The 23,928-nt window shown below is 38.3% G+C and overlaps 2 protein-coding genes across 4 annotated transcripts in view; both read left to right on the plus strand.

Annotated features, from left to right (window-relative positions):
• The window catches only part of PCBD2 (pterin-4 alpha-carbinolamine dehydratase 2), a 47,739-nt gene extending 32,933 nt beyond the window's left edge, over positions 1-14,806 (plus strand). For all 3 annotated transcript variants that reach the window (XM_068534429.1, XM_068534431.1, XM_068534430.1), the window contains exons 3-4: positions 13,284-13,364; positions 14,548-14,806. In XM_068534429.1, the coding sequence (XP_068390530.1) occupies positions 13,284-13,364; positions 14,548-14,643 (177 nt within the window). In that variant the 3' untranslated portion in view covers positions 14,644-14,806. The remainder of the gene's footprint in view (positions 1-13,283; positions 13,365-14,547) is intronic.
• A 4,160-nt stretch (positions 14,807-18,966) lies between these two features.
• Positions 18,967-23,928, plus strand: part of CATSPER3 (cation channel sperm associated 3) — a 38,763-nt gene continuing 33,801 nt past the window's right edge. Inside the window, exons 1-2 of the mRNA XM_068534437.1 lie at positions 18,967-20,198; positions 21,857-22,010. Coding sequence (XP_068390538.1) covers positions 20,098-20,198; positions 21,857-22,010 — 255 coding nt within the window. The 5' untranslated portion in view covers positions 18,967-20,097. The remainder of the gene's footprint in view (positions 20,199-21,856; positions 22,011-23,928) is intronic.

A 23,928-nucleotide genomic window follows, 5' to 3' on the forward strand; every position in this document is an offset into this window, starting at 1 on the left:
TGGAATGAGACTGTTTTACAAAATGTGTACCACTTGTAGAAAATGTATTTACTGTACCATTAAGCCAGATCAGATACTGCTTTGTTTCTTTAAAATGCTTTTGGAGTGTCCCCACGCCCAGATGGTAGGGGAGTGGGTGTTCTTTTTGCCCTGAGCCCTTGTTTTCTTCCTCCACCCTTTTGGTTATTGTTACCGGATCTTGACTTTCAGTTTAATATAACACATCCCAGTTTGGGCAGAAAGAAACCATTTTGTCTTTTCTCTCTTTCTCTTTTTAAAATTAGGTGCATATACAACCTTATATATATAATAAGGCAAGGCAGTTTCCCGTCAGATATAAACTGGAATTATATAGTTTAAGTACTAGTTGCATCTCTTAAAAGGAACCAGTTGATTATAAAGAAGAAAAGATAGGGAGTAGACTGCCATTTTGCATATTATTCCATTTTTTTATTCCATTAAAAAAAATGTATTTGGCCAGATACTCCATATATTGTAGTGGTTTGGATGCATGAAGTTGAAGCCTAGGGATATTTTTCTATATAAATTTGAATTTTTATAAATTTTATAATGATCACAATATGAAGGAGTGTAAATTGTAATTCTTACAGGGTTGCTAAAACAAAACAAACAAAAAACCTTGGTAGTCTTTGCCATACCTCTCCCCCGTAAGACTCCTGAAAGCTAATAAATATGGATTATCAGCAGATTAGGAAAGAAAACCTCCAACAGGACTTTTCTGAGGCAACTGATTGGCAATAATGAATAGCAGCAGTGAACAGTGAGGCATCAGAAGTTATTTTGACGTTAGGGAAATCAGTGTTAATGGCTTCGCTGGTGGATTCCTCTTGGGTGATTTTGAAACCATTGTTTTGGTCTGCTTTAGGGAGAAAGGATGGATAGAAAGCTGGTGAAATGTGCTGATTCCAAGAGAGCAAAACTAAAGGATTGTGAGAAATTCTAGAAAGAGCTAATCAGATTTAGCTGTTGGTCTGCCCAGTAGCAGCTGATGATGATATGGGGAAATGTAATTTAAATATATGCGCAGAGGAATTCGGAAATGAGTGGTGTCTTTTCAGGGAAGAGGTATTCTCAGCTTGTGGTCATCTTGGTCAGAACGTCTTTTTGGCACAGAAAGCTGTGTGAAACTTATCTAGTTAGAGAAGTTTCACTGAAAATGGAACAAAAACGAAGGACTCTTAAGTAAAATTGTGTGTACAGGTGTTTATGTTGCTTGACTCTGCTGCCTTGAGAAGAGTGGATTCATAGTAGTAGACCTTTATCAAACAGTAGTCTCCCTAGGAATTCAGGAGGAGTTTACTAATGTAATTATAAATCCTGATTCTGCAAAGAAAACTGTTTTGCACCTTGCTTTTTCATTTAACAGTATACATTGAGGGTAGTACCATGTAATTAGCTAAAAGAGCTGCCTTATTTTTCAAAGTGGCCTAATTAGGATATTATGATTATTGCAAAAAAAATGGTGACTTAGGAACTTATTTTAACGGCTCTAAAATATTATGGTTCTGTGAGTACAGCTTTTGAAAGTAATGTTTAGAAGTGAGTGTGCTATCTCACAGGTGGTGTACTTATTGCCACAACTGAGGGGGCACTAATTCAGCCTAAGGCACAGAAGAGCGGGCTGCTCTTTCAGTAGCTTGTGGACATTGTCTCAAGTGCCTGGGGAAGCCAGTTTTAGCTTCAGAGTTGGGTATTCTTGGCCTGAGTTGTTGGAAATGTTGGGCTCTGCAGTAGAGCGCGTAGAAGGCAGGTAGCCTAGGGGCCCTGGATCGGCGGGGGTTGTCTGCCCAGACACACACACACCGGACTGCCTAGGGGATGGTCTGCAGGCAAGGCCTTTAGTTTGGCTTCTCAAGGAGATGTGAGTCACCTGTTTGGCTAAGAAGCTCACTGACAGATTGCCAGTTCCACTGGAAATCTTCTTCTGAGGATACATCGAGAAACCGTTCTAAATATGTTTCTGGTTTTCTCAGCCTTGCAAAGGTGGATTTCTTTGGCCTTCCTATTGTTCTTGTACTGGGTTTGGAAAGGAATTCTTCCTTTCCAGGCCATAGACACTATAATGTTAAAGTGTTGTTGATGATAATAAACACTAGCATTAACTGAGTGCCTAATAGAATGCCTGTCATACTGTAAAGTTTGTTACATGAATTATCCCCTTTAAACATATGAGGAAACTGAGACTCATTTCAAATGTTAAGCAATGTCTCTGAGGTCACATAGCTAGTGAATAGCAGAGCCAGGACTTGAACCTAGGTCTCTGACCCTAAAGCCTCTGCAATTGACCACTGTGTCAAAATACCAGTGACAGTTTGGAGGAAAAAAGCATGATCAAACACATCTTTGGTTGGATCTGCTCCTCACATTTCTCGTGTTACAAGTTGAGAATATTCGTCTGTTGCCTGCAGATTAAGATCTGATGTTCCCTGCAGATTAAGATCTGATGTTCCCTTTGCAGTGGCTAGAACAGTTGAGTGTTTTTCAGAGAAAGTCATCGTGAGACATGTAATCATATTCTGGGGGCAAAGAATGCCTTTCCTTGGTGCACCAAGCAATGTTTATGTGATTGATCAGTCACCAACACCAAGGGAAGGTCCTGTCCTGTGACATGTGCGTGCTTGGCAATGATCTTGCTGTGCATTTTGCTTAATAATTTTCATTATTTTTAATTAAAGTTGAAGAAGTGCAGACTCTAGCTGAAATTAAGGTAGGTTGTGTTGCCGGAATTTGGTAATTACTTTAATTGATCACAAGATAGTTTCCTTGATCACCAATTAGACTAAATTGCCGATCATGTTTCAAGACGTGAAGAAATGCCCAAACTGATTTATGTAATAGTGTTTTCATTTCTAATCAGACATAAATATCGTTTCCTTCCATAGCAATTGTATTTTATAAAAGAAGGGTTATAGGCCTACAAACATAAAGGTGATTCATAAACAATAGAGTTCTAATTCATTGAATTAGTAAAGGAAGTATTTAGAGGCTTAATGGAGATTGTACTGGGGAAATTACTTTGGAGTTGCTGGTGCTCATTTTCTTAGTGGGAGATATGTTCTTTTTTAGTGCATAATTAAAATAGTCTATAATCAAAATATAAAAGGCAGCTGATTTAAAGAACATATCAAAGAGAATTGCTCTGAGTAATGACAGATTCATATTGTAAATATGTGCTAGAAGTTAAGTCTTAGAACTTTAATAAATCATGTTGTTTGGACTGAAGCTGCGTTTTAAATTCAGGGTGCTGTTAAACATTTCACAGATCAATACAGGATTTTTGTTTCGGTTTTGTGCATCTGATAGTCTTTCATATTTTCAAGGAATAAACTGAAACAAAAGGAACTTTAAGAAAAATTAAACTTCCCGAAGAATACTTGATTTGGGGGTTCATGGAAAAATCTTTTAATTGCTGATGGTTTGGAGATTTCCAAATGACAAACTTCATTGGCCCAATTTACTGTGATTGTAATGCTTACATTCCATAAAATGGCAGAGTGACTTAAAAAGTCATACTTCATCATGCATTCATGGACTTGTTCATAAAACGTTTGTAATTTGCAATAGAGGAAAGACTGAAACCATTATCAGCCATTATATGCTATTTGTTGGACATATGTTTGTTTGAAATGGCCGTGGCTCAACAGAACATGGCTCATAGACAAACTATGCTATAAATTGGCACTAAAAACCCACCTAAACAGGTAGGCATATGTTAAGAAGTTAATGTGAGCCAAAATATTTTAATATGAACCAGGTTACATATATACATTGCAGGATCCCAGCTCCCTTTACAGTGAGACCTTCATTTGCATGGCTTCTTCATTTTTTCCCAAGCTGACTAACTTTTAAAGTAGATCATATATATATTGGTTCAAAAGTCAAAAGGTACCAAGGAGTATAGTAAGCTTCTTCCTGTTCCTGATTCTCAACCACCCAGTTCTCCCTCTCCACCCCCCATCATTCACTATTCCCAGATCCTTATATATCATTCCAGAGATATTAATGCAGATACTTTCTTTTCTTTTCTTTTTATACAATTTATAGACTATTGTTATGCATTTTTTCCCATTTAGTAATATATCTCGGAGGTATTTCTAGTCAGAGGATAAAGAGTTTTCTCTTTCTTCTTAATGGCTACATAGTATTCCAGTGAATAAATGTACCATAATACATTTTAATCAGCTCTCTATTGATGGACATTTGGCTCTTTCGAGACTGTCGCTGTACAGGCTGTGCTGCAGTGACCATTCTTGTAATTTACGTGTGAGTATGTCTGCAGGACAAATTCCTAGAAGTGGAATTGCTTGGCCGAAAGACGTAATCATATTTTTTCCTAAGGGCATAGGCATTTTTAATTTTGATAAATGTTGTTGTATTCTATTCCATAGTGATTATTATATCAATTTATTTTCACCAAAAATATGAGAGTGCCTTTTCTCCTGTATCTTCACTAACAGAATATTATCAAACTTTTTGATCTTTGCCAAACTGATAGGTTTAACTTAGTTCCCTCCACCCCGATTTATTGAGATAAAATTGACATATAACTTATTTTAATTTGTACTCCTCTTACGTATGAGATGGAGCAGTTTTTATGTTTAAGAACCATTTGATTTCTTTTCTCTGTTATCTATTATGTCCTTTGCCCACTTAGAAAAAATTGGGTGTTTGGTCTTTTTCTTATTAATTTGTATAAGATCTCTTGATATGCTAAGGAAATGTATACTGCAAATACAGTTTGTTGTCTTTTAATTTGTTGACTTTTATTGTCACACAGAAAAAAATTTAGTGTAGTAAGATTTATCTATTTTTAAAAAATTTATTTATTTATTTTTATTTATTTTTGGCTGTGTTAGGTCTTCGTTGCTGCGCGCGGGCTTTCTCTAGTTGTGGTGAGCGGGGGCTACCCTTCGTTGCGGTGCGCTGGCTTCTCATTGTGGTGGCTTCTTTTGTTGTGGAGCACGGGCTTCAGGCGCACGGGCTTCAGTAGTTGTGGCACGTGGGCTCAGTAGTTGTGGCTCACGGGCTCTAGAGCGCAGGCTCTAGTTGTGGCGCACAGGCTCAGTTGCTCCGTGGCATGTGGGATCTTCCTGGACCAGGGCTCAAACTCGTGTCCCCTGCAATGGCAGGCGGATTCTTAACCACCGCGCCACCACCTATTTTTTAGTAGTGGTTTAAAGTTTTTTGCATGTAGAATTTATGCATTTCTTATTAAGGTTACTCCTAGATAATTTTTGGTGCCATTTTAGATGGGAACTTTTCTTCCAGTGTATTTTCTAATTCATTGTGTTTATAAGAAGGCTGTTGACATTTTTTTGGCTCCTTTTATTCTTGACTTCAATGGGAATTCTTCCAGTGTTTCCCCATTAAGAAAGATGTTGCCTTTTGAACTGCGAATATAGTCTGTCATTTAAGGAGGAGCCCATATATTCTTATTTCATTAAGAACTTTAATACATAATAAATACTGAATTTATCAAATATCTTCTCAGAATTTATGGAAGTCATATATGATTTTTCTCTTTTGATTTATTAATATGGAAAATTATATTAATAATTCCCTAATATTGAACCATCCTTGCATTCTTAAAATATATCCTATTTGGTCATTGTGTTTGTTCTTTCAGTGTACTGCAAAGTTCTGTTTATTAGGATTTCAATTAATATGGGATCAATCTGTAGTTTCATTACTATATGCCATCTCTGTGAGAATTTGGAGACAATGTTATGATAGTTTATAAAAATAATTTGGAAATATCCTTCGTTTTCTTTGCTCTGGAACAGTTTAATCAGTATTAGAGTTAACTGTTCCATATAGGTTTGGTAGAATTCCTCTGTGAAATGATTGGGAACTGTTGCTTTTTGGTGTCACTCTTAGACACATTTCTCTTTTACAGTTATTTAATTATTTAGATTTATTTCTCTTCTAGGGTCAGTTTTGATAATTTTCATTTCTCAGAGAACTGTCTTACCTATGTTTTAAAATTTAATTGTATACACTTTGTATTTGTTCAAAATTCATTTATTGTATGTTTTAAAATTTCTCTTGTAACTGTAGTTTCTTCCCCATTCTCATTTCCTGTTTTGTCTATCTGTACTTTCTCTCCCAATCTTTCTGTTTGTTTGTTTTTATAGGAAGCAACCAATTTTCTATTATATAATTCTTCCAGATACAGCTTCTGGATTCAGTAGTTATACCATTTTTTTCTCTTTCCTAATTAATTTACATTTGCTTTTCCCTTTATTTATATTCATTCCTGCTCTCCTCCCTAAATTTATTTTCTTGTTATTTATCTACTTTCTTGATTGGATAATTAATTAATTTATTTTAATTCTTTAAAGTTCATTAATTTAAGATAATTTAAGTAGTTAAAGAAGTTTACTCTGATTATTGCTTTAGATGTATCCATATGTAATGCTTACATTACTAATTTCTATTAAATAATAGAAATAATAATTAATAATAATTATTTTCTATTTAGTATTGATTTCTTTTTTGACCCGAGTTTTTCTTTTTTTTTGTTTTGTTTTGTTTATCTGATTTTTTTCAGCAACTTTAATTAAAAAAATTATTTTTAATAGATCTTTATTGGAGTATAATTGCTTCACAATACTGTGTTAATTTCTGTTGCACAACAAAGCGAATCAGCCATATGCATACACATGCCCCATATCCCCTCCCTCTTGAGCTTCCCTCCCATCCTCCCTATCCCACCCCTCTAGGTCAACGCAAAGCACGGAGCCGATCTCCCTGTGCTATGCTGCTGCTTCCCACCAGCCAACTATTTTACGTTCGGTAGTGTATATACATCGACGCTACTCTCCCTTCGCCCTCCCACCCCATGTCCTCAAGTCCATTCTCTATGTCTGCCTCTTTTTTCTTCCTTTTTTTTTTTTTTAAATCTAAGCTGTCGAAACTTGATTTTCCTTGAGTTTTCAACAAGTATTTTATTTATTTATTTATTTATGGCTGCGTTGGGTCTTCGTTTCTGTGCGAGGGCTTTCTCCAGTTGCGGCAAGTGGGGGCCACTCTTCATCGTGGTGCGCGGGCCTCTCACCATCGCGGCCTCTCTTGTTGCGGAGCACAGGCTCCAGACGCGCAGGCTCAGCAATTGTGGCTCACGGGCCTGGTTGCTCCGCGGCATGTGGGATCTTCCCAGTATGTCTGCCTCTTTATTCCTGCCTTGCAACTAGGTTCATCAGTACCATTTTTTTTTTTTAAGATTCCATATGTATACGTTAGCATACGGTATATGTTTTTCTCTTTCTGACTTACTTCACTCTGTATGACAGACTCTAGGTCCATCCACCTCACTACAAATAACTCAGTTTTGCTTCTTTTTATGGCTGAGTAATATTCCATTGTATATATATATGTCACATCTTCTTTATCCATTCACCTGTCGATGGATGTTTAGGTTGGTTCCATGTCCTGGCTATTGTAAATAGTGCTGCAATGAGCATTGACCCAAGAGTTTTAAAAGAAGGATTTAAAATTTCTTCAGGTAGTACTTTTTGCTACATTAGTGTCCTAGTTTTGTTTTTAATTTTATTGGAGAATGGTATCAGTACTGTTTCTACTTTTTGATTATTAAGATTTTCTCTGTGGGGTAATATATATTCGGTTTCTGTGCATGTTCGAAATATATTTTAAAAGCTATAGTCTCAAGTTTTAGAGTTTAAAATACATCAATTATATTCTACCTTTTAAATTATGTTTTTAAGTAGTCCGTATCCTTACTTTTATTCACTTAATCTGCCGTGGCTTAAGAGATGTGAATTAAAGTCTCCATCTACAAATATTTCTCTTTGGCCCATGAGCCCTGTCATTTCTGTCTCATTGATTTTGATGCTATGTTATTGCAATATAGATATTCACAGTTATTCAGTCTTCATCCTCATTGTGGATATACTTTATACTTTAAATTACACTTACGATTTCTTAAAAGAAATTACATTTGCCTATGTCCTTTTATTTCTAGTGGTTGAGTTTTGCTTTGTGATCCATTGTAACGTTCTCTCTTCTTTTAACTGGTTGGATTTAGGCTCTTTACATTTATTGATTGGAAAGATGTTTGGTCTTATAAAACATGACAGAACCAATATACTCTTTTCTCCCTTATCTTAAATCATTATATGGATTGTGGGGTTTTTTTTGGTTGCATTTTAATTGTGTTTTCCTTTACTTAATTGTGAATTAAGTTGTTTTGTGCTTGTTTTCTTCTAAATTTTGTTCTTCTTGTGGATACTATTAAACGTATAGTTTTACCTAGCAAATGTAATCGTCCATTTCTTTTTTTTTTTTAAATGTTATTTTATTTATTTATTTATTCATTTGGCCTTACTGCACAGCATGTGGGATCTTAGTTCCCTGACCAGGGATCAAACCTATGCCCCTTGCATTGGAAACGCGGAGCCTTAACCACTGGACCACCAGGGAAGTCCCCCTCCATTTCTTTAGATAGCATTTAGCTAGCCTTTCTTTAGATAGTGGTCTCCCCGCTAAGCAATATCAAAATTACACTTCTACTTTTTCCTACTTTCCGTTTAGGAACTAAAATTTTAGTTCGTATTGTTTTTTAGTTCTAGTGCTTATGTTTTATACTTTTAAATATAAGTATATCTTTAACACTTGATCTTTCAGCTTTTAAAGATTTTTTTTTAACTTTCATCTACCTTCCCTATTTCTATTATCTTTAACCCTTTTAATAGTTTATAACATTTACATTTTATTCCGTAACTATAATCCCCACAGTTGTTTAAAATGCATTTCTAGAGCTGAGTGAATTTATTACTCACTGCCAGTACCTTTGGTATAGTTTACGCATTCATCTCTTAGTTACTTATATTTCATCCTTTAATAAAAATTTCCTCAAGAAGGGTGAATGGAAATTATTCCCTGAGTTACTGCATTTAAAAAACATGTCTCTTGCATTAATTTTGAACAACAGTTTAGCTGGGTATAAAATTCTTTTTTAAAAAAAATTTATTTATTTATTTTTGGCTGCATTGGGTCTTCGTTGCTATGTGCGGGCTTTCTCTAGTTGCGGCAAGCGGGGGCTACTCTTCGTTGCGGTGCGCAGGCTTCTCACTTCAGTGGCTTCTCTTGTTGCAGAGCATTGGCTCTAGGCATGCGGGCTTCAGTAGTTGTGGCACGCAGGCTCAGTAGTTGTGGCTCGCGGGCTCTAGAGCGCAGGCTCAGTAGTTGTGGCGCACGGGCTTAGTTGCTCCGCTGCATGTGGGATCTTCCCGGACCAGGGCTCGAACCCGTGTCCCCTGCATTGGCAGGCGGATTCTTAACCACTGAACCACCAGAGAAGTCTATGGGTATAAAATTCTTCACACTTTCATTTTCTAAAGTCTTTATAGGCATTGCTCTTCTAACTTGTATGTTGAATGTTGATATGTGGAAGTTTAAAGTCAGCCAGATTCTTTTCAACATTATAGGTGAGTTGATTTTATTTGACTAGGTGCCAAAAGAATTTTTTTATCTTCATAGTTCACTGACTTCACTAGAATGTGTAGACATGGCTGAATTCTTACAATCTATAGACTTAAATCTTTTGTTTCTGGAAATTTTTCTTGAGTTACATGTCCAGTTTTTTTCTTTCTTCTTCTGTTTTTTTTTTTTTAAAGTTGTTGTTCTCTTATTGACAACAATTATCTGTATGTTAGAGGTATTTCGTTTTCTGTATTTATTATTTTCTAATTATTTTAAACTCGTGTTGATTTCTACTTCATTTGTCCATTTTCTCAGTCCTGTTCTCTAAGCTTCTTACTGGGTTGCTGGTATCTATTTTGCCTTGGGCTGTTAGCAGATTTCTTTGATGGAATGGTTTAGAAAGCCTGTACTTTTAGCTAGCTCAAGGCTTTTAGATTCCAACTGGCATCCTGGTAGCAAGTAGCTAGGGCTATAAAAATAAATCTTTGAAAGAAGGGACAGATGCTTTTCACTGTCTGCCAAGTTTGCTGTTTAGTCATATTCCTTCTTTATTGTATTCCATATAATCAAAATTCCCCTTTGAGGTTTTGCTTTTTTCCTCTCCTACCTACTCATCTAACTGCCGTGCAGAAATTCTTTTACTTTAATTTGAATGTGTACTGTTACGGATGTTGTTAATTTGTGGATTTAGAAATAAATGTTTGGGGCTTCCCTGGTGGTGCAGTGGTTAAGAATTCGCCTGCCAATGCAGGGGACACAGGTTCGAGCCCTGGTCCGGGAAGATCCCACATGCTGCGGAGCAACTAAGCCTGTGCGCCACAACTACTGAGCCTGTGCTCTAGAGCATGCGAGACACAATTACCGAGCCTGTGTGCCACAACTACTGAAGCCTGCTCACCTAGCCAACTACTGAGCGCGCGTGCCACAACTACTGAAGCCTGCGCACCTAGAGCCTGTGCTCCGCAACAAGAGAAGCCACCTCAATGAGAAGCCCGCACACAACAACAAAGGGTAGCCCCCGCTCGCCGCAACTAGAGAAAGCCTGCGTGCAGCAACGAAGACACAACACAGCCAAAAAATAATAATAATAAAATAAATTAAATAAATAAATTTATTAAAAAAATTAAATGTTTGGAGGATTAATTTGTTCTGTTATATGGAAGAAGGATTTGGAATTATCTTTTTGCTCCCATAACAGATAGAGTATTCTTTCCCTAAGGAAGAATTAGGATCCTGTGTAAATGGTTTATCAGGCTTTTCGATATTTTATTAAGTGTAAATATTAGGTGACAGTTGAAGGGAAATATGCAAAACTGAGGAAAATACAAATTTGGAGGGTGTTTGGATGTACTTTTTATGTTTTAACATTGTATGTAGATAGGGTAGATGCTTTTTCTTTGATCAATGTACCTCTTAGGATATGGATGTTCTCTTTTAAGTCATATTTGTGATGGAATAGATTTTACTACTACACTGATAGCATGCTGGTGGTCAGAGATTTGAGGAGCACTTCTGATCATGTTCAGATCATCCATTCAGTAGATCCATTTGGCTCTTGGGCAATGTTAAAGGATTCTAAGCATCACTTTGGACCTTTTAGGATAGCTTGGTTCAAAGAAATTGTGGCTACAGGGCTTAAGAACTTAGACAGTGCACCTGATTTCTTGTTATTCAGCTGTTTTCCCCAATCAGTCTGCATCAAGGTGTTATTCCACAGTATATTATCTCTTTGTCTAGTATATGTGTGTCAGTCTCTGTTTATGGCACATGGGTAAAGGAGAGAGCCATTCTTCTGAGAGAAAGCAACTGGAATCTTAGATTCTCAAGTCTGTGGGAGGGCTTTTCATTTACCATTGTTTTGTGAGGTTTACGGTATGTAGTTTGGCCAGAAGCAGTAGTGGTAGCAGTATGTGCATTCTGTGCCAGGTGCTGTGCTAAGTGTCCTTATATCCCCATCTCTCTCTTTTTTTTAATAAAAATAATTACATGACCTTTTTATTATTATCACCATTTTATTGATAAGAAAATTGAGGCTCAGAGTTAAATCACATGACAGTTGAGTAGTAGAATTGGGATTTGAATCCCTGGCTCAGAAATCCATGTCCTTGGGACTTCCCTGGTGGTCCAGCGGTTAAAACTCCGCACTCCCAATGCAGGGAGCCTGGGTTCAATCTGTGGTCAGGGAACTAGATCCTGCATGCTGCAACTAAGAGCCCGCATGCTGCAACTAAAGATTCCACATGCTGCAACTAAAAGATCCCGCGTGCTGCAACTAAAGATACTGCATGCCACAACTAAAAGATCCCGCGTGCCACAACTGAAGACCCTGTGCAGCCAAATAAATAAATATTTTTTTAAAAAAAGAAAGAAATCCATGTCTTTAATGTCTCTCAGGGTGGTGATGAAATTGTAAATCTTCTAAAGCTAAACGAGAATAAGGCATTATAGGCAAACAGCGTAAAAATTCTCAAATAATTTAATACAGGTTAACTCTGTGTTTGAATAATTAAAACAAACTTTCTCATTTGACTTGTTCCTTCCCCTCACATAGAGAATCAAATTATGAAATGAGAAGGGGTGGGAGAGTGAATATTGTTTTCCTACTGATAATTCCATACATAGTTAAATGGATTTTTCTTGAACTTCCTTCCTTTTCCTAATAGGGAAGACCTTCAGGCATTAAGTGTCAAAATGGAAATCTTTATCCTGAATAAAATCGATTCTGAGATAGGAACCATTATGAATGACAGAATTGTTTGAAAATGGCATCTTCCATATTTCTGTTAACTTGGAAATGCAGTCTTATGTCATTTGGTGATCCAAAAAACATAGCCCAACTAACATCAGATTGGTTTTTCTGGATAGGGGTAAAGAAGTTAAATATTTATTTATGTGGCTGTAATGGGTAATGCCTGTGAATTCCACTGTAACTTTGTAATTAATGTACCACTTCCTTAGAGTCTTACCAAGTATTTCTGCCTTCTGGACACGAAAGAGACAAACTCTCCTACTGTTTGCAATTACCCTCATAAAAATTTGAAAGCAAGCAAAAAAAATGGTTTTTTTCCTCTCAGGACAAGTTTGCCTTCTGCTTAACAAAATTAGGTTTGCACTTTCCCTGTGGTATGAAGACAGTGCCCTACAGGCCCCCACTTATGCCTGTGGCTGGCTCTGCAGCCCTCTGCCCCGAGGCGGAGTGCTTTCTCCTCGAAATGGCAGCGCTGGGCAGTAGCAAGAAGACCCTGAGTGGGCAAGCCCATCTTTTCTGTTACACTCTGGATGTCAATGAAAACAGTCTCTCATCCCCTTCTGTCCTGCCTGGGGGATGGGAAGGTTGTTCATTTCTACCGGAGCTTTGACTTAAGACACACTCACAAGACATTTTCCCATAGTCTTTGTGGTCGATGCCTTAGTTAGCAACCCAGTCACTAAAAACAAAAGGAGCAGTGCTGCAAGAAAAGTGACTTCTAAGATTTGGGGCCAGGTAGTGAGATCCAGGACACTGAATTAAAGGGAAATTATTCCTTCTTTTGGAGAGTCTCGTCCTGAGGAAAATTAAACAGCCCAGACAGGTCACTGGGTGAGACCAATTTCCCGGTTTGTTCATTTGAGCCTGATTGTTTTTCGCCATCCAGCAGCAGGTCACAGTCTTGCTACACTGCTTCCCCAGCTCTGTGGAGAACATTCGCTTTCATATTTGATTCTCCAGGCTTCCCTAAGGATTCTAGCCATGTCTTTTCTGGTCGGGTTGCTCTGGTATCTCTCTCAGGTCCAGGGCAGGGGGCACTGTCAGTCATCACTTTCGACTTCATCTCATGCAGGCTTTTGGCTTTATGTCCCGAGTTGCCCTACAAGCAGAGAAGATGAATCATCACCCGGAGTGGTTCAATGTGTACAACAAGGTAACTGAATTGCCTGATTTTGGAATCACCATAATTCTGGAGTTCAAGAAACTTCTTTCTTCCTTTCTTGCTTGTCCTCCTGTGCAGCTAAGTGTCATTGTGCTTAGGAAAATATTCTCTTATTCTTTCTCTCAGAATCCCTGTGTATTACTGCAAATTAGTAAAAAAATGTTCAGATCTACTCAAGACAACAGTGACTAAGTTCTTTATCTTCATGCTTACCTTCCACAGACACTAGTATGGAAAAATTGGGCCAAATTAGACTCCTGAATTAAACTTGAATATCTGTCATGTAGATACATTTTTAAACCCTCTTAAGGTAAATTATTGAAAGAGATGGTAGCAAGTAAGAAAGATATGGCCTTATTTAATAAATTCGCTCAAGAACTATTTATTAAATTCTCTATTCTCAGTGGGAACTGACCTTCTTAAGAGAAAGAGCAGACTGAAAAGACTTCATCAAGTAGTTTTAAGGGGGCACAGTGAGAAGAATCACATTTGCCCAAAAAGTGTCCTTGTCTTGGTGATCATGCCATGTGGAATTTCTTATCATCTAGATTTCTGTGAGGTTTCTATTATCTCTTTGAAAGTCCTCTTTGAAAAAAGAAAATTTCACATTTTTGTGATTTAATTGGAATAGTTCAGAGCATACAGGTACCAGCATAAACTTTTATTTCCTAGTTGCCTCTCTTTGACCATAATTTTGTTTTTGCTTTTTAATTGATTTGTCAAGAGGCAACAGTCTGTTCCTCCACCCCACCCCCACTTCCCTAATTTGGAAATGGGCTTTTTTTTAACATGGTTGCTAAGATATTACATTTGATAGCTTAGTTTTTCTCAGTGGCCTGAAAATAGCTGGTGTAATTAAAGTAATGGGAGTTAAAGTGGTACCTCAGTATCTCTCTCTCTCTCTTTTTTTTTTTTCCCCCAAGAGTCAAGATTTGAGATTCTGATAGCTCATTTGCCCTTCTTATGAGAGAACCTTTTTATCCCTAGGAGGCTGCTGGAGTTTACTGGGTTTTGGAAATGCATTGCTTATTCATAATGTAGTATTTTCTAAATCATTTAATCTCCTCAATTCTCAAAGATAAATATTGAGTAATAGATTGATTTCTGAACTACCAAAGGAGAGCATCATGAATTGCAACTCAGGGTTTTTCCAAGCTGCTTCTCTCTTTCTTAGGTTCAGATAACTCTCACATCGCATGACTGCGGAGGACTGACCAAAAGAGATGTGAAACTGGCGAAGTTTATTGAAAAAGCAGCTGCTTCTGTGTGATTTCTTCCAAAACGCATGTAAAATCTTATATACACATCTAGCTCCAATGTATTTTGAAGGCAATTTATCAACACATGAACAAATTAAGCTGTAAATTTAGTTCACCTTTTGAACGATCACATTTTGTAAAATCAGTGCTTAAATAAAAATGATTTAAACTTGAGCCTGAGGTACTTTTCATTATATCTAATCACATATATAAGGTAAATCAACCCGGGTAATTCTATTAATAATATTAAAAAAGAGAAATAACATTTTTAAAGACCAGAAATGGGTATGGGGGAGCATTCACACATTTTTATAACCCAGAAATTCAAGTGATTATGGTGACTTTACAAATGCATTGTGTTGGAGAGCAGTTGTAAGGTAGAAAAAGAATGATGAACTCTATAGGTGAAGGGTTTAACTGTATGTAATGATTCTTATGATGCTGAAGTTGATTTGGATTTTAGCTGTTGTTACTACTTAAGTAGTTACTTAATTTACAGAGATCTCAAAAATTGGGTGAGCTGTCTAGTGTTTTATCCTTCCTTTTCAGACAGGGAGAAAGAAGAAGACAAGTGTCTTGTCCAAGGCTTCCAGTAAGGTGAGACAATAAAAGGATTCACTGTCACAGTGACCAACTTGCCAGGTCATTATTTGACATCCTGAGGGAAGGAGGAACCAAGGGTCATTTTTTCCCGTCATTTGCATGTTGTGACCCCTGAACTGAGGGTATGTAGCCACTGAGCTAGGAGCTACTTGGGTATTATCCAGTAATGAGCTCTGTTTACTCCATGTGTCACTGACATGAGTAAAATAGAATATAAAGTAAGCTATTATTTAAAAATTGCAGTAACTGTTCTTTGAAGGAACTCAGGAAGGTAGTTATCAATGAGATTAAAATGTAGATTAAAAGAATGTGTATGTATCTATCCAAGGAACATGCCTTATAGTAGTAGGATTTAACAAGGATCATCTTTATACCCTGCCTTACATCAGAGGCCAGAAAAATCACTCTATGTTACAACAAGCAAAGCTTCTCATCCTCCCCACTCCCCACCAACCCTGACCCCTAGTCTGAGAAGCCATATGGGAATATGATAAGGAGGCTGAGCTCTCTGAAGCCAGTTTTTGGCTGGTTCTGTTGGCCTGGCAGGTATAGTCATTTTGCCCTGCGGGTGTGGAGTGTACACGGGGGGTGGGGGAAAGAGAGAGAAGAGTCACCCCAGACTCTGTGGCTGCTGGGAGATCCAGAGCCTGGACACTAGAACTTGTACTTCTTTGAAATTTTTAAGAGGAAAAGGCAGGGACTTTCCCTGGTGGCGCAGTGGTTAAGAATCTACCTGCCAATGCAGGGGACACGGGTTCGATCCCTGGTCCTGGAAGATCCCACATGCCGTGGAGCAGCTAAGCCCGTGCACCACAACTACTGAGCCTGTGCTCTAGAGCCCGCGTGCTGCAACTACTGAGCCCACGCACTGCAGCTACTGAAGCCCACGCGACTAGAGCCTGTGCTCTGCAACGGGAAGGCCACCGCAATGAGAAGCCCTTGCATTGCAACGAAGAGTCGCCCCCGCTCACTACAACTAGAGAAAGCCCGCGCACAGCAATGAAGACCCGATGCAGCCAAAAGTAAATAAGTAAGTAAGTAAATAAATTAATTAATTAAATAACATTTTTTAAAACAAGAGGAAAAAGCAAAGCCATGTGTTTTTATAAACTTCTTCCCATATTATAGATTTGGGAGCTTTTATACATTTTATTACCAAAGATTTCTAGCTCAGTGCTTCAAATTTTTCTACATGAATTTTTAAACATGAAAAAAACGTAGACATATTTTAAAATAGAGTAAATAGGGCATTCAACCCTTATGTACTGATCACCCAGATTTAACAGTTACCAAGATCTTGCCAGTTACATCATATAATCTCCCATTTCCTTTTTCTTTGCTAAAGTATTTAAAAGCAAATCCCAGATAGCATGTCATTTTACCCCTACATCCTCCAGTAAACATCTCTAGAAAATATGGTCATTTTCTTATAGAAACCAGAATGCCATTATCACACCAAACAAAATAAACTATGATTTCTTGGTATCACCTAATACCAAATCAAATTGTTCTGAAGGTCAAGAATGTCTTTGGACAGTAATTTTGTTCTAATCAGTGATCCACATGAAGTCCACCCATCACATCTGGTTGTTGTGTCTCTTTAAGCTTTCAATCTAGAGCGAGCAAGCCTCCTGCCCTCAATTCCCTCTTTCTCTCCATATCATTGACTTACTGTAAAAACCGAGTCCTGTAGAATATTCCACCTTCTGGATTTGTTTGTTTGCTCCCTTGTGGTGTCACTTAAATTGTTTCACTGTACCTTGAATGGAAACCTTTCCCCCTATTTTGAATGTAAGTCTGAGAGGCTTAGAAACTATTAACCTGTACTGTGTATGGCACAGTGGAGAGAGCAGGGTACAGCTAATAGTTGCAGTTGTCAGGACCTGAGAATGTAGCTACTAATTAGCATCTATGTGAGGATTTGACATAAGGTCCATGTTAAGGGGTGTTGCATCTGCTGGAACTCATGAACTTTAGAGAATCAAAGATCCCACATCAGAAGTCTGTGGTAATACTCCTTGTGGTAAATTCCAACAGGATAAATCCCCAGACTTGCTCTGAGTACCTGACATTTCAACTTAAAAGAGACATTGCCAAAGTTGGAGGCCCCAACTTTTCTTCTGTTCCAAATCTTTGTGATGACAGTGGTTTCTCTGATGTGGCAAGCTTTGGGTTCCCTCCATTTTCCTTTTAAATGATCACTGGAGTAGAGGAGGTTTAAATAGATATGACCTATGACCCTTTGCATGACCTCCATAGATAATAAATCAGGGCAGCACATTTGACAGTGTCCTTTTCTAAAATGAAGTTAGTGAAAGTTCTGAAAATTGTGGTTACTCTCTGACGTTGATAGAATTTAGGAAATCTTCAGATAAATAGAATAAGCATGATTCTTTATGTTTTTGCTTGAGACAAAAAGCAGCAACATGTATGTTGCATATGGACACACACCTGACCTTTGGTAGTGTGCTGAGGTATTGGACTACTAGTGTTAATGTGGAGCAGTCTGTGTACGTTCTAATCCAGAGTTTAAAAATATACTAGTTGAACTCTATAACTTTCAGTTTTGTAAAATTTCTGCAAAACAGCAAGAGCTGTAATAGGGTTTGGATATAATATGTGAGCTTTGTGTTTCAATTCTAGTTACATGTAACTAGGAATGACTCTTGGTCAGAAGACTTGAGTCACCAAGCTGCCGTGCCTACTGACTGTGTGCGGCTGAGGTGGTGCTGCCCAAGTCAGGGAGAGTGTGAGTTGCCGCTAAAAGGGCAGAAGAGGTGGCCCTTTAGCTTCTCATCCAGGGTGCCTGTCCCGCCCACCTATCCACGAGAAGATACGGGTGATTTCAGTAGGCCTGGATAAGCTGGTTACCTCTGAGTCCACTCATCAGCTGGAGTTCCAGTCTCAGACTAGATTTCTTCATCAGTGACTTCAGAAAACACATTCAGGGGCTTCCCTGGTGGCGCAGTGGTTAAGAATCTGCCTGCCAATGCAGGGGACACGGGTTCGAGCCCTGGTCTGGGAAGATCCCACATGCCACAGAGCAGCTAAGCCCGTGCACCACAACTACTGAGGCTGTGCTCTAGAGCCTGTGAGCCACAACTACTGAGCCTATGAGCTACAACTACTGAGCCCACGTGCCACAACTACTGAACACCTAGAGCCCGTGCTCCACAACAAGAGAAGCCACCGCAATGGGAAGCCTGCGCATTGCAACGAAGAGTAGCCCCCGCTCGCCACAACTAGAGAAAGCCCGCATGCACCCATGAAGACCCAACGCAGCCAAAAATAAATACATAAATTAAGTAATTTAAAAAAAAAGAAAACATTCAGCTGTGGTTGGCTGTGCTGATACTGTACACCAAGAACAACTGGTCTCTTCTTGACTGCTTCCAGCTAGCCATCTTTCCTCACCCCTCCAAGCATCGTGAAAGAATTTTTTAACATTCTTAATCTCTTCTTCATTTCTCCCCAGAAGTGTGCTTTGGAGCTTAAGGAGCGGAAGCATAGTATTGTATCCTTGGGATTCCTGGAAATAGAATCCCACTAGGCTCAGCTACTTGAGTGAGCATAAGGATCCCTGAGGTATATTCACACAGCACACATTTACCGAGGGCCTCCTATATGGCCCGGAGGGATTAGGCACACTGATGAATTGGGGCGGGTGGAAACAGAGATGGAGAACTGATTCAGGCTCTCTCTGAGCAGCTGCTCCAGGAGGCCACTGTCAGGGTGTGGGCAGGAGCCCAGAAGGCATCAGGGGGCATATGACCAAAGGAGGCAGTAGGAGGAGCTTGATCCCTGAGGGAGAGAATATAGAATAAGACGGTGAGGCCAAGGTTTGAAGCCTGGGGACATTAATCAAAGTGTTTCTTAAAGCTTTGCTGTTGATGATTTTAAGTGGAGAGATTGATAAGATGTTATTTCCCAGTTCAGTATACCGCTTGCCTACAAGAGTATTTTTCTGTGTGAGATGGTCATATACACTTGTTTCAGAACACCTTGGGGCAGTGGAGGTGGTGAGGTGGTTACCTCCTTTTATTATGGCCCAAGGGATTAAGTTTCCAGGAATTTGACCAATTTGGCCAACTAAACATTTAATTCAACACAGGGCTACCCAGAAGTCTCTGTCTTGATTTGCCTTGGAAGTCAAAGGGGCTAGGAGAAGGAGAACGAGAGAATATATTAATCCCAAAAATTGAACAGAGCAAAAATCCCTATTGCTCTTGTACCTAAAACATCTCTACCCCAAGGCTCGTCCCTTACACTCTCTTTAGGTGGTTCATATGTGCACATTCTGTGTCCCCAATTAGCCAGTGCTGGGCATGGATAACCTCTGCTCCTCCTGTTTCTTGTGTTCTAGCCCCAAAACCATCAAAATCTTTCCTTGTCCTTCCAGGTGTCTCCAGTGCTGTGCCCTGGCTGTGTGCTCTTGCTCTTAGAAGCCCAGAGAATTTTGCTTTCCCCTCTTCCATGACCCTTAACCTGTCCTAACACATTATTAATGGCCTCTGTCTGTCAGTTGGGAGCACTTCCTGAAGGAGGGGCTTTTGTCTGGCCTGTCTCTCAGCTTTAGCCCGGAGCGTCACAATTGCAGGGTGCTCGTGACTCTTTTGCTGAACAGAGGTGCTCGGTCTCCTTGGCAAGAGAGGATCTGTGGGTAGACCAATGGGGAGCTCTCCCCTCCAGGGGCCTGCCGGCTAGTAACATACCAGAATGTCCAAGAGTGACTTCATAAAGCAACGATGCCCTCTGTGGACCCTTCTCTGAGGCCTCTTGGAATCTAGATGCTGAGGAGATTCCTAAGCAGAGATTTTCTGTTGGATGGTAAAAGCAAGGAATAAAAATTGAAAATTTGGAAAATGTCTCAACACTTTTATCACCAGAACCACACAAGAGTCATTTCTAGCTCACTGTTGGAGAACGTGTCGCTGCTGTTCTATGAGACGTTATGGAAATTTCAGTAAATACTCTTTATTCCTCTTGCTTGTTAAGTGTGCAAATGGCAGTGTTGGGTCTCGTAGCCTCTTCCCACAGGCACTCATCCACTTCCCAGACTGAGGGGCTCGTCCTGGATAATCTGATTTCTCCAACTGATGAGGCTGGTGAAGTCTCAGCCAAACAGTTGTTTCCTCTGCTTTCATATCACAATTGGCTGGTTAATCAAACATTCCGTCACACTCTTATTTGACCTGTAGACTGAATGACTAGTTTGACTCCGTTTTGTCCTTTTTTATTCGCTACTATGTTAGATAATTTGAAGCCTTATTTTGGGGTAATAGACCTGATTTCAAATCAGATAATGAAAATTATATATCTTGTTTTTAATAGGTTATAAAAGTATATAAATCTATATATTTTTTACTGCGTGAGACTGGGTTCATTTGTTACATATAATGGGGAAAAAGCAATACATACTCTCTGAGAAAAATTGGAAAGCACAGATAAATATAAATAAACAGGAAAAAGAATTACCTATATAACCTCACTATCCGTAGGCAGACACTATCAACATTTTGGCATACTTCATGCTGAATTTTTTTCTACCTATTTTGCACAGTTGAGATAATTTTGAGTAGAGAATTTTTATCTTGCTTTGTTTCTGTTTTGCTATCCAGTGGATCATAAACATTTTTCTAAATCATGAAAAATGCATAGACATGTTGTAGTGTCTGTATAATATTCCATGAAATGGATATGCCATGATGTACTTAACCTCTCTTTTTTTGGTTAGACTTTTAAATTGTTTCCAAGTTCTCACAGCAAATATTGCTGGGATAAACATGTTTGGCTAAAGTCACTGTTTGCATTTCAGATTGAGTTCTCTTGGGGTAGATTCCTTGGGTGTGAGGATACAAACAGAACTAAGGCTTTTCAGAAAAGTTGGTCAATTTACATTCCCCTGGCAGTTTATGAGACTGCTCTGTCGCACTACACTCTTGCCAGCACTAAATGTTATCACATTTAAGCCTTTGCTAATTTTATAAGCAAAATTACTGGTTTTACTTAATTTGTACCTCCCCGATTAGTAGTGCTACTGAACATTTTGGAGGGAACTTCATGCCATTATATTTCTTTAATGAGTTGACTGTGTGTTTGCCCATTTTTTCTTAGGGTGGTCAGTTTTTTTATAATTGATTTGTAAGCACTTGTATGGCTGATTATTTGATTAGCAGTTTTCCCTACTAGACTGACAATACTTAATTTTGCTTACCTGTATCCCAAGTGCCTACTGTATTGCCTGGCATGTAGTAGTCATTCAATAAAAACTTGCTGAATGAATAAATGAGTGAGTTGAACAGTAGTCACTTAATAAAAATTTGTTGAATGAGTAAATGAAGATGGTGCTTTGTTTTGCTTGAGATGGAGTGGTAACCATTCTTTTTCACAGGTCTAGAGAGGAGGAACTGAGTAACTGAGTGGGGACAGACCCACCCAGTAATCGTCATACATATTTCAGTGGTCATTTAGTCAGCATTGCATTGCAATTTTAAAGTATATGTAGACTTATATTCACAGAAGGGGGAAAGCAGACCCTAGTCCCTAAAAAAAGTGTGCATTGTGCATTACCTTACAACAGAGCTATAAGATAATCATACCTCTTATTCAAATTTTTGACAGGAGGAAAGATACTCAGTGTCAGGCATTTGTGAAGAGAGTTATAATGAGTCGTCTCTTTAAGATAATTATGATTAGCACCGTCTCAATGAATGCCTTTTTTATGGTCTTGTGGACTGATTATAAAACAAGATACAACTTGTTCAGACTTTTTGAGGTAAGCAGACAAAACGGGTCCATTTTCTTCTGTTTTACCTGTTTTATTTCTGAAAATGTTATAAGATTTTTAAGGCATTTTGTTCAAAAGTTTTTTCTGTAGAAAGATCCTAAGGACTATTAAAATATACTCTAATATCTGGGAAGATGGTGGCAGCAGTAGTAGCAGTGACATGGTTTTTTAATCTCCCTGAATCCCCTCTTAAAAAAACAGAGCAACTAGATAGCAAAACTAAAAACCCATGGACAGGATTTATGTCAAAACTAGTTAACAAGAGATCCTTACCAAGAGCCACACTGCATAGTATTAGCATCTGTAGGAGAGGAAGCAGAGGGAAGTCAGTAAGTAGTCATTGGAAAGTATGATGGGCTGATGTGAGAACAGCAGTTGATATTAGGAAGGGTGTTGCCTAATCAAATACTGGAATAGCACAAGAGGTTCCTGAAATTTATGAAGGGGCTAGAACAGTCCAGACCCTATAAACTTTTAAAACTGACTCTCCACAGCTCTTTTCAAGGACAGTGCTCCACACTTAGGAGAAGTATTGGGAGTGGAATGAAAATTGAACAGGTTAGAGACCCAAAGATGGAGGAAGAGAGGTTCAGATAAAATTGGAAGAGGGGAACAGCACCAGGAAACCTTAAAAATCAAGCTACCACATTTTAAATCAAGGGGGAATATCCGAAGTTAGAATCACATTTTCCCCTAAAAGTCCAAGAAAATTAATTTAACATAAAAAAGTGCAATAGGAAAAGATTGAGGTAAAATCCCGTACAAAATTATTATAAGGACAAAGAGAGTAAAGTGGAAAATAATATCATTGTAGATAATGAAAACCCACCACAAAGACATGTTCACAAAACAGATAAAAACTGTACCGTATTATTTCAGAACAAGGTAAATGTTTAAGAAAATGATGTTAGATAGGAAAGAAAAGAGTGACGTGACAAATCTCAGGAAAGAATTAGAAATAAAAGAAACTCATTTCAAAAATGAAGACTGAATTAGACTAAGAACAATTAGATACAGCAGATAATAGCTTAAGAGAAATATAAGATTAAGTGGGGGAAATTCTTAAAAATCAGTAAGAAATGAAGAGATAAAAAGGATTAAAGAGAAAATGATGAAAATTGAAGATTGGGGAAAAATGATCCAACTTAAGGATAATAGGAGTCCCTGAATTTGAAACAGAAACAGAAACAAAGTAAAGGAACAGAATAAACACTAAAATCTAGGGACTTCCCTGGTGGTCCAGTGGTAAAGAATCCACCTTCCAATGCAGTGGACGCGGGTTTTATCCCTGGTCAGGGAGCTAAGATCCCACATGCCACAGCGCAACTAAGCCTGTGCACCACAACTACTGAGCTCGTGCACCTCAACGAGAGAGCCTGTATGCCGCAAACTACAGAACCCATGTGCCCTGGAGCCCGCATGCCACAACTAGAGAGAAGCCCGCATGCCGCAACTAAGACCAACATAGCCAAAAAAAAAAAAAAAAAAAAAATCTAAAATCTAAGAAAAGTTACCTGAAATAAAAGAATTGAAACTATATTTTGAAAGTTGCATATTGAGAATATGGACTTATACAACAAACACCAGAACATATTCTAATAAAATTATTGGACTTTAAAGGAAAGAGGTGTGGAGGAAATTGTAAGCATCTAGTCAAAGTGGCTTATAAGGAAAAGAAAATTAATTATTATCACACTTTGCTATAGTAATGCTTTATGCTAAAAGAAAATGGAGTAAAACATTTAAGATACTTCAGGAAAGAAAATGTGAACCAAGAATTCTAGATCCAGCAAAACTGACTTTCAAGTATAAAGGACATAGACAAACTATCATCAGTGTTAAAAAGCTTGGCTAATATTGTTCCCATGAGCCCTTCCTTAGGAATCTAGTAAAGAATAATTTCAGC

The sequence above is a fragment of the Eschrichtius robustus genome, chromosome 2 (assembly GCF_028021215.1).
Source record: "Eschrichtius robustus isolate mEscRob2 chromosome 2, mEscRob2.pri, whole genome shotgun sequence".
In the NCBI taxonomy this organism is placed as follows: domain Eukaryota; kingdom Metazoa; phylum Chordata; class Mammalia; order Artiodactyla; family Eschrichtiidae; genus Eschrichtius; species Eschrichtius robustus.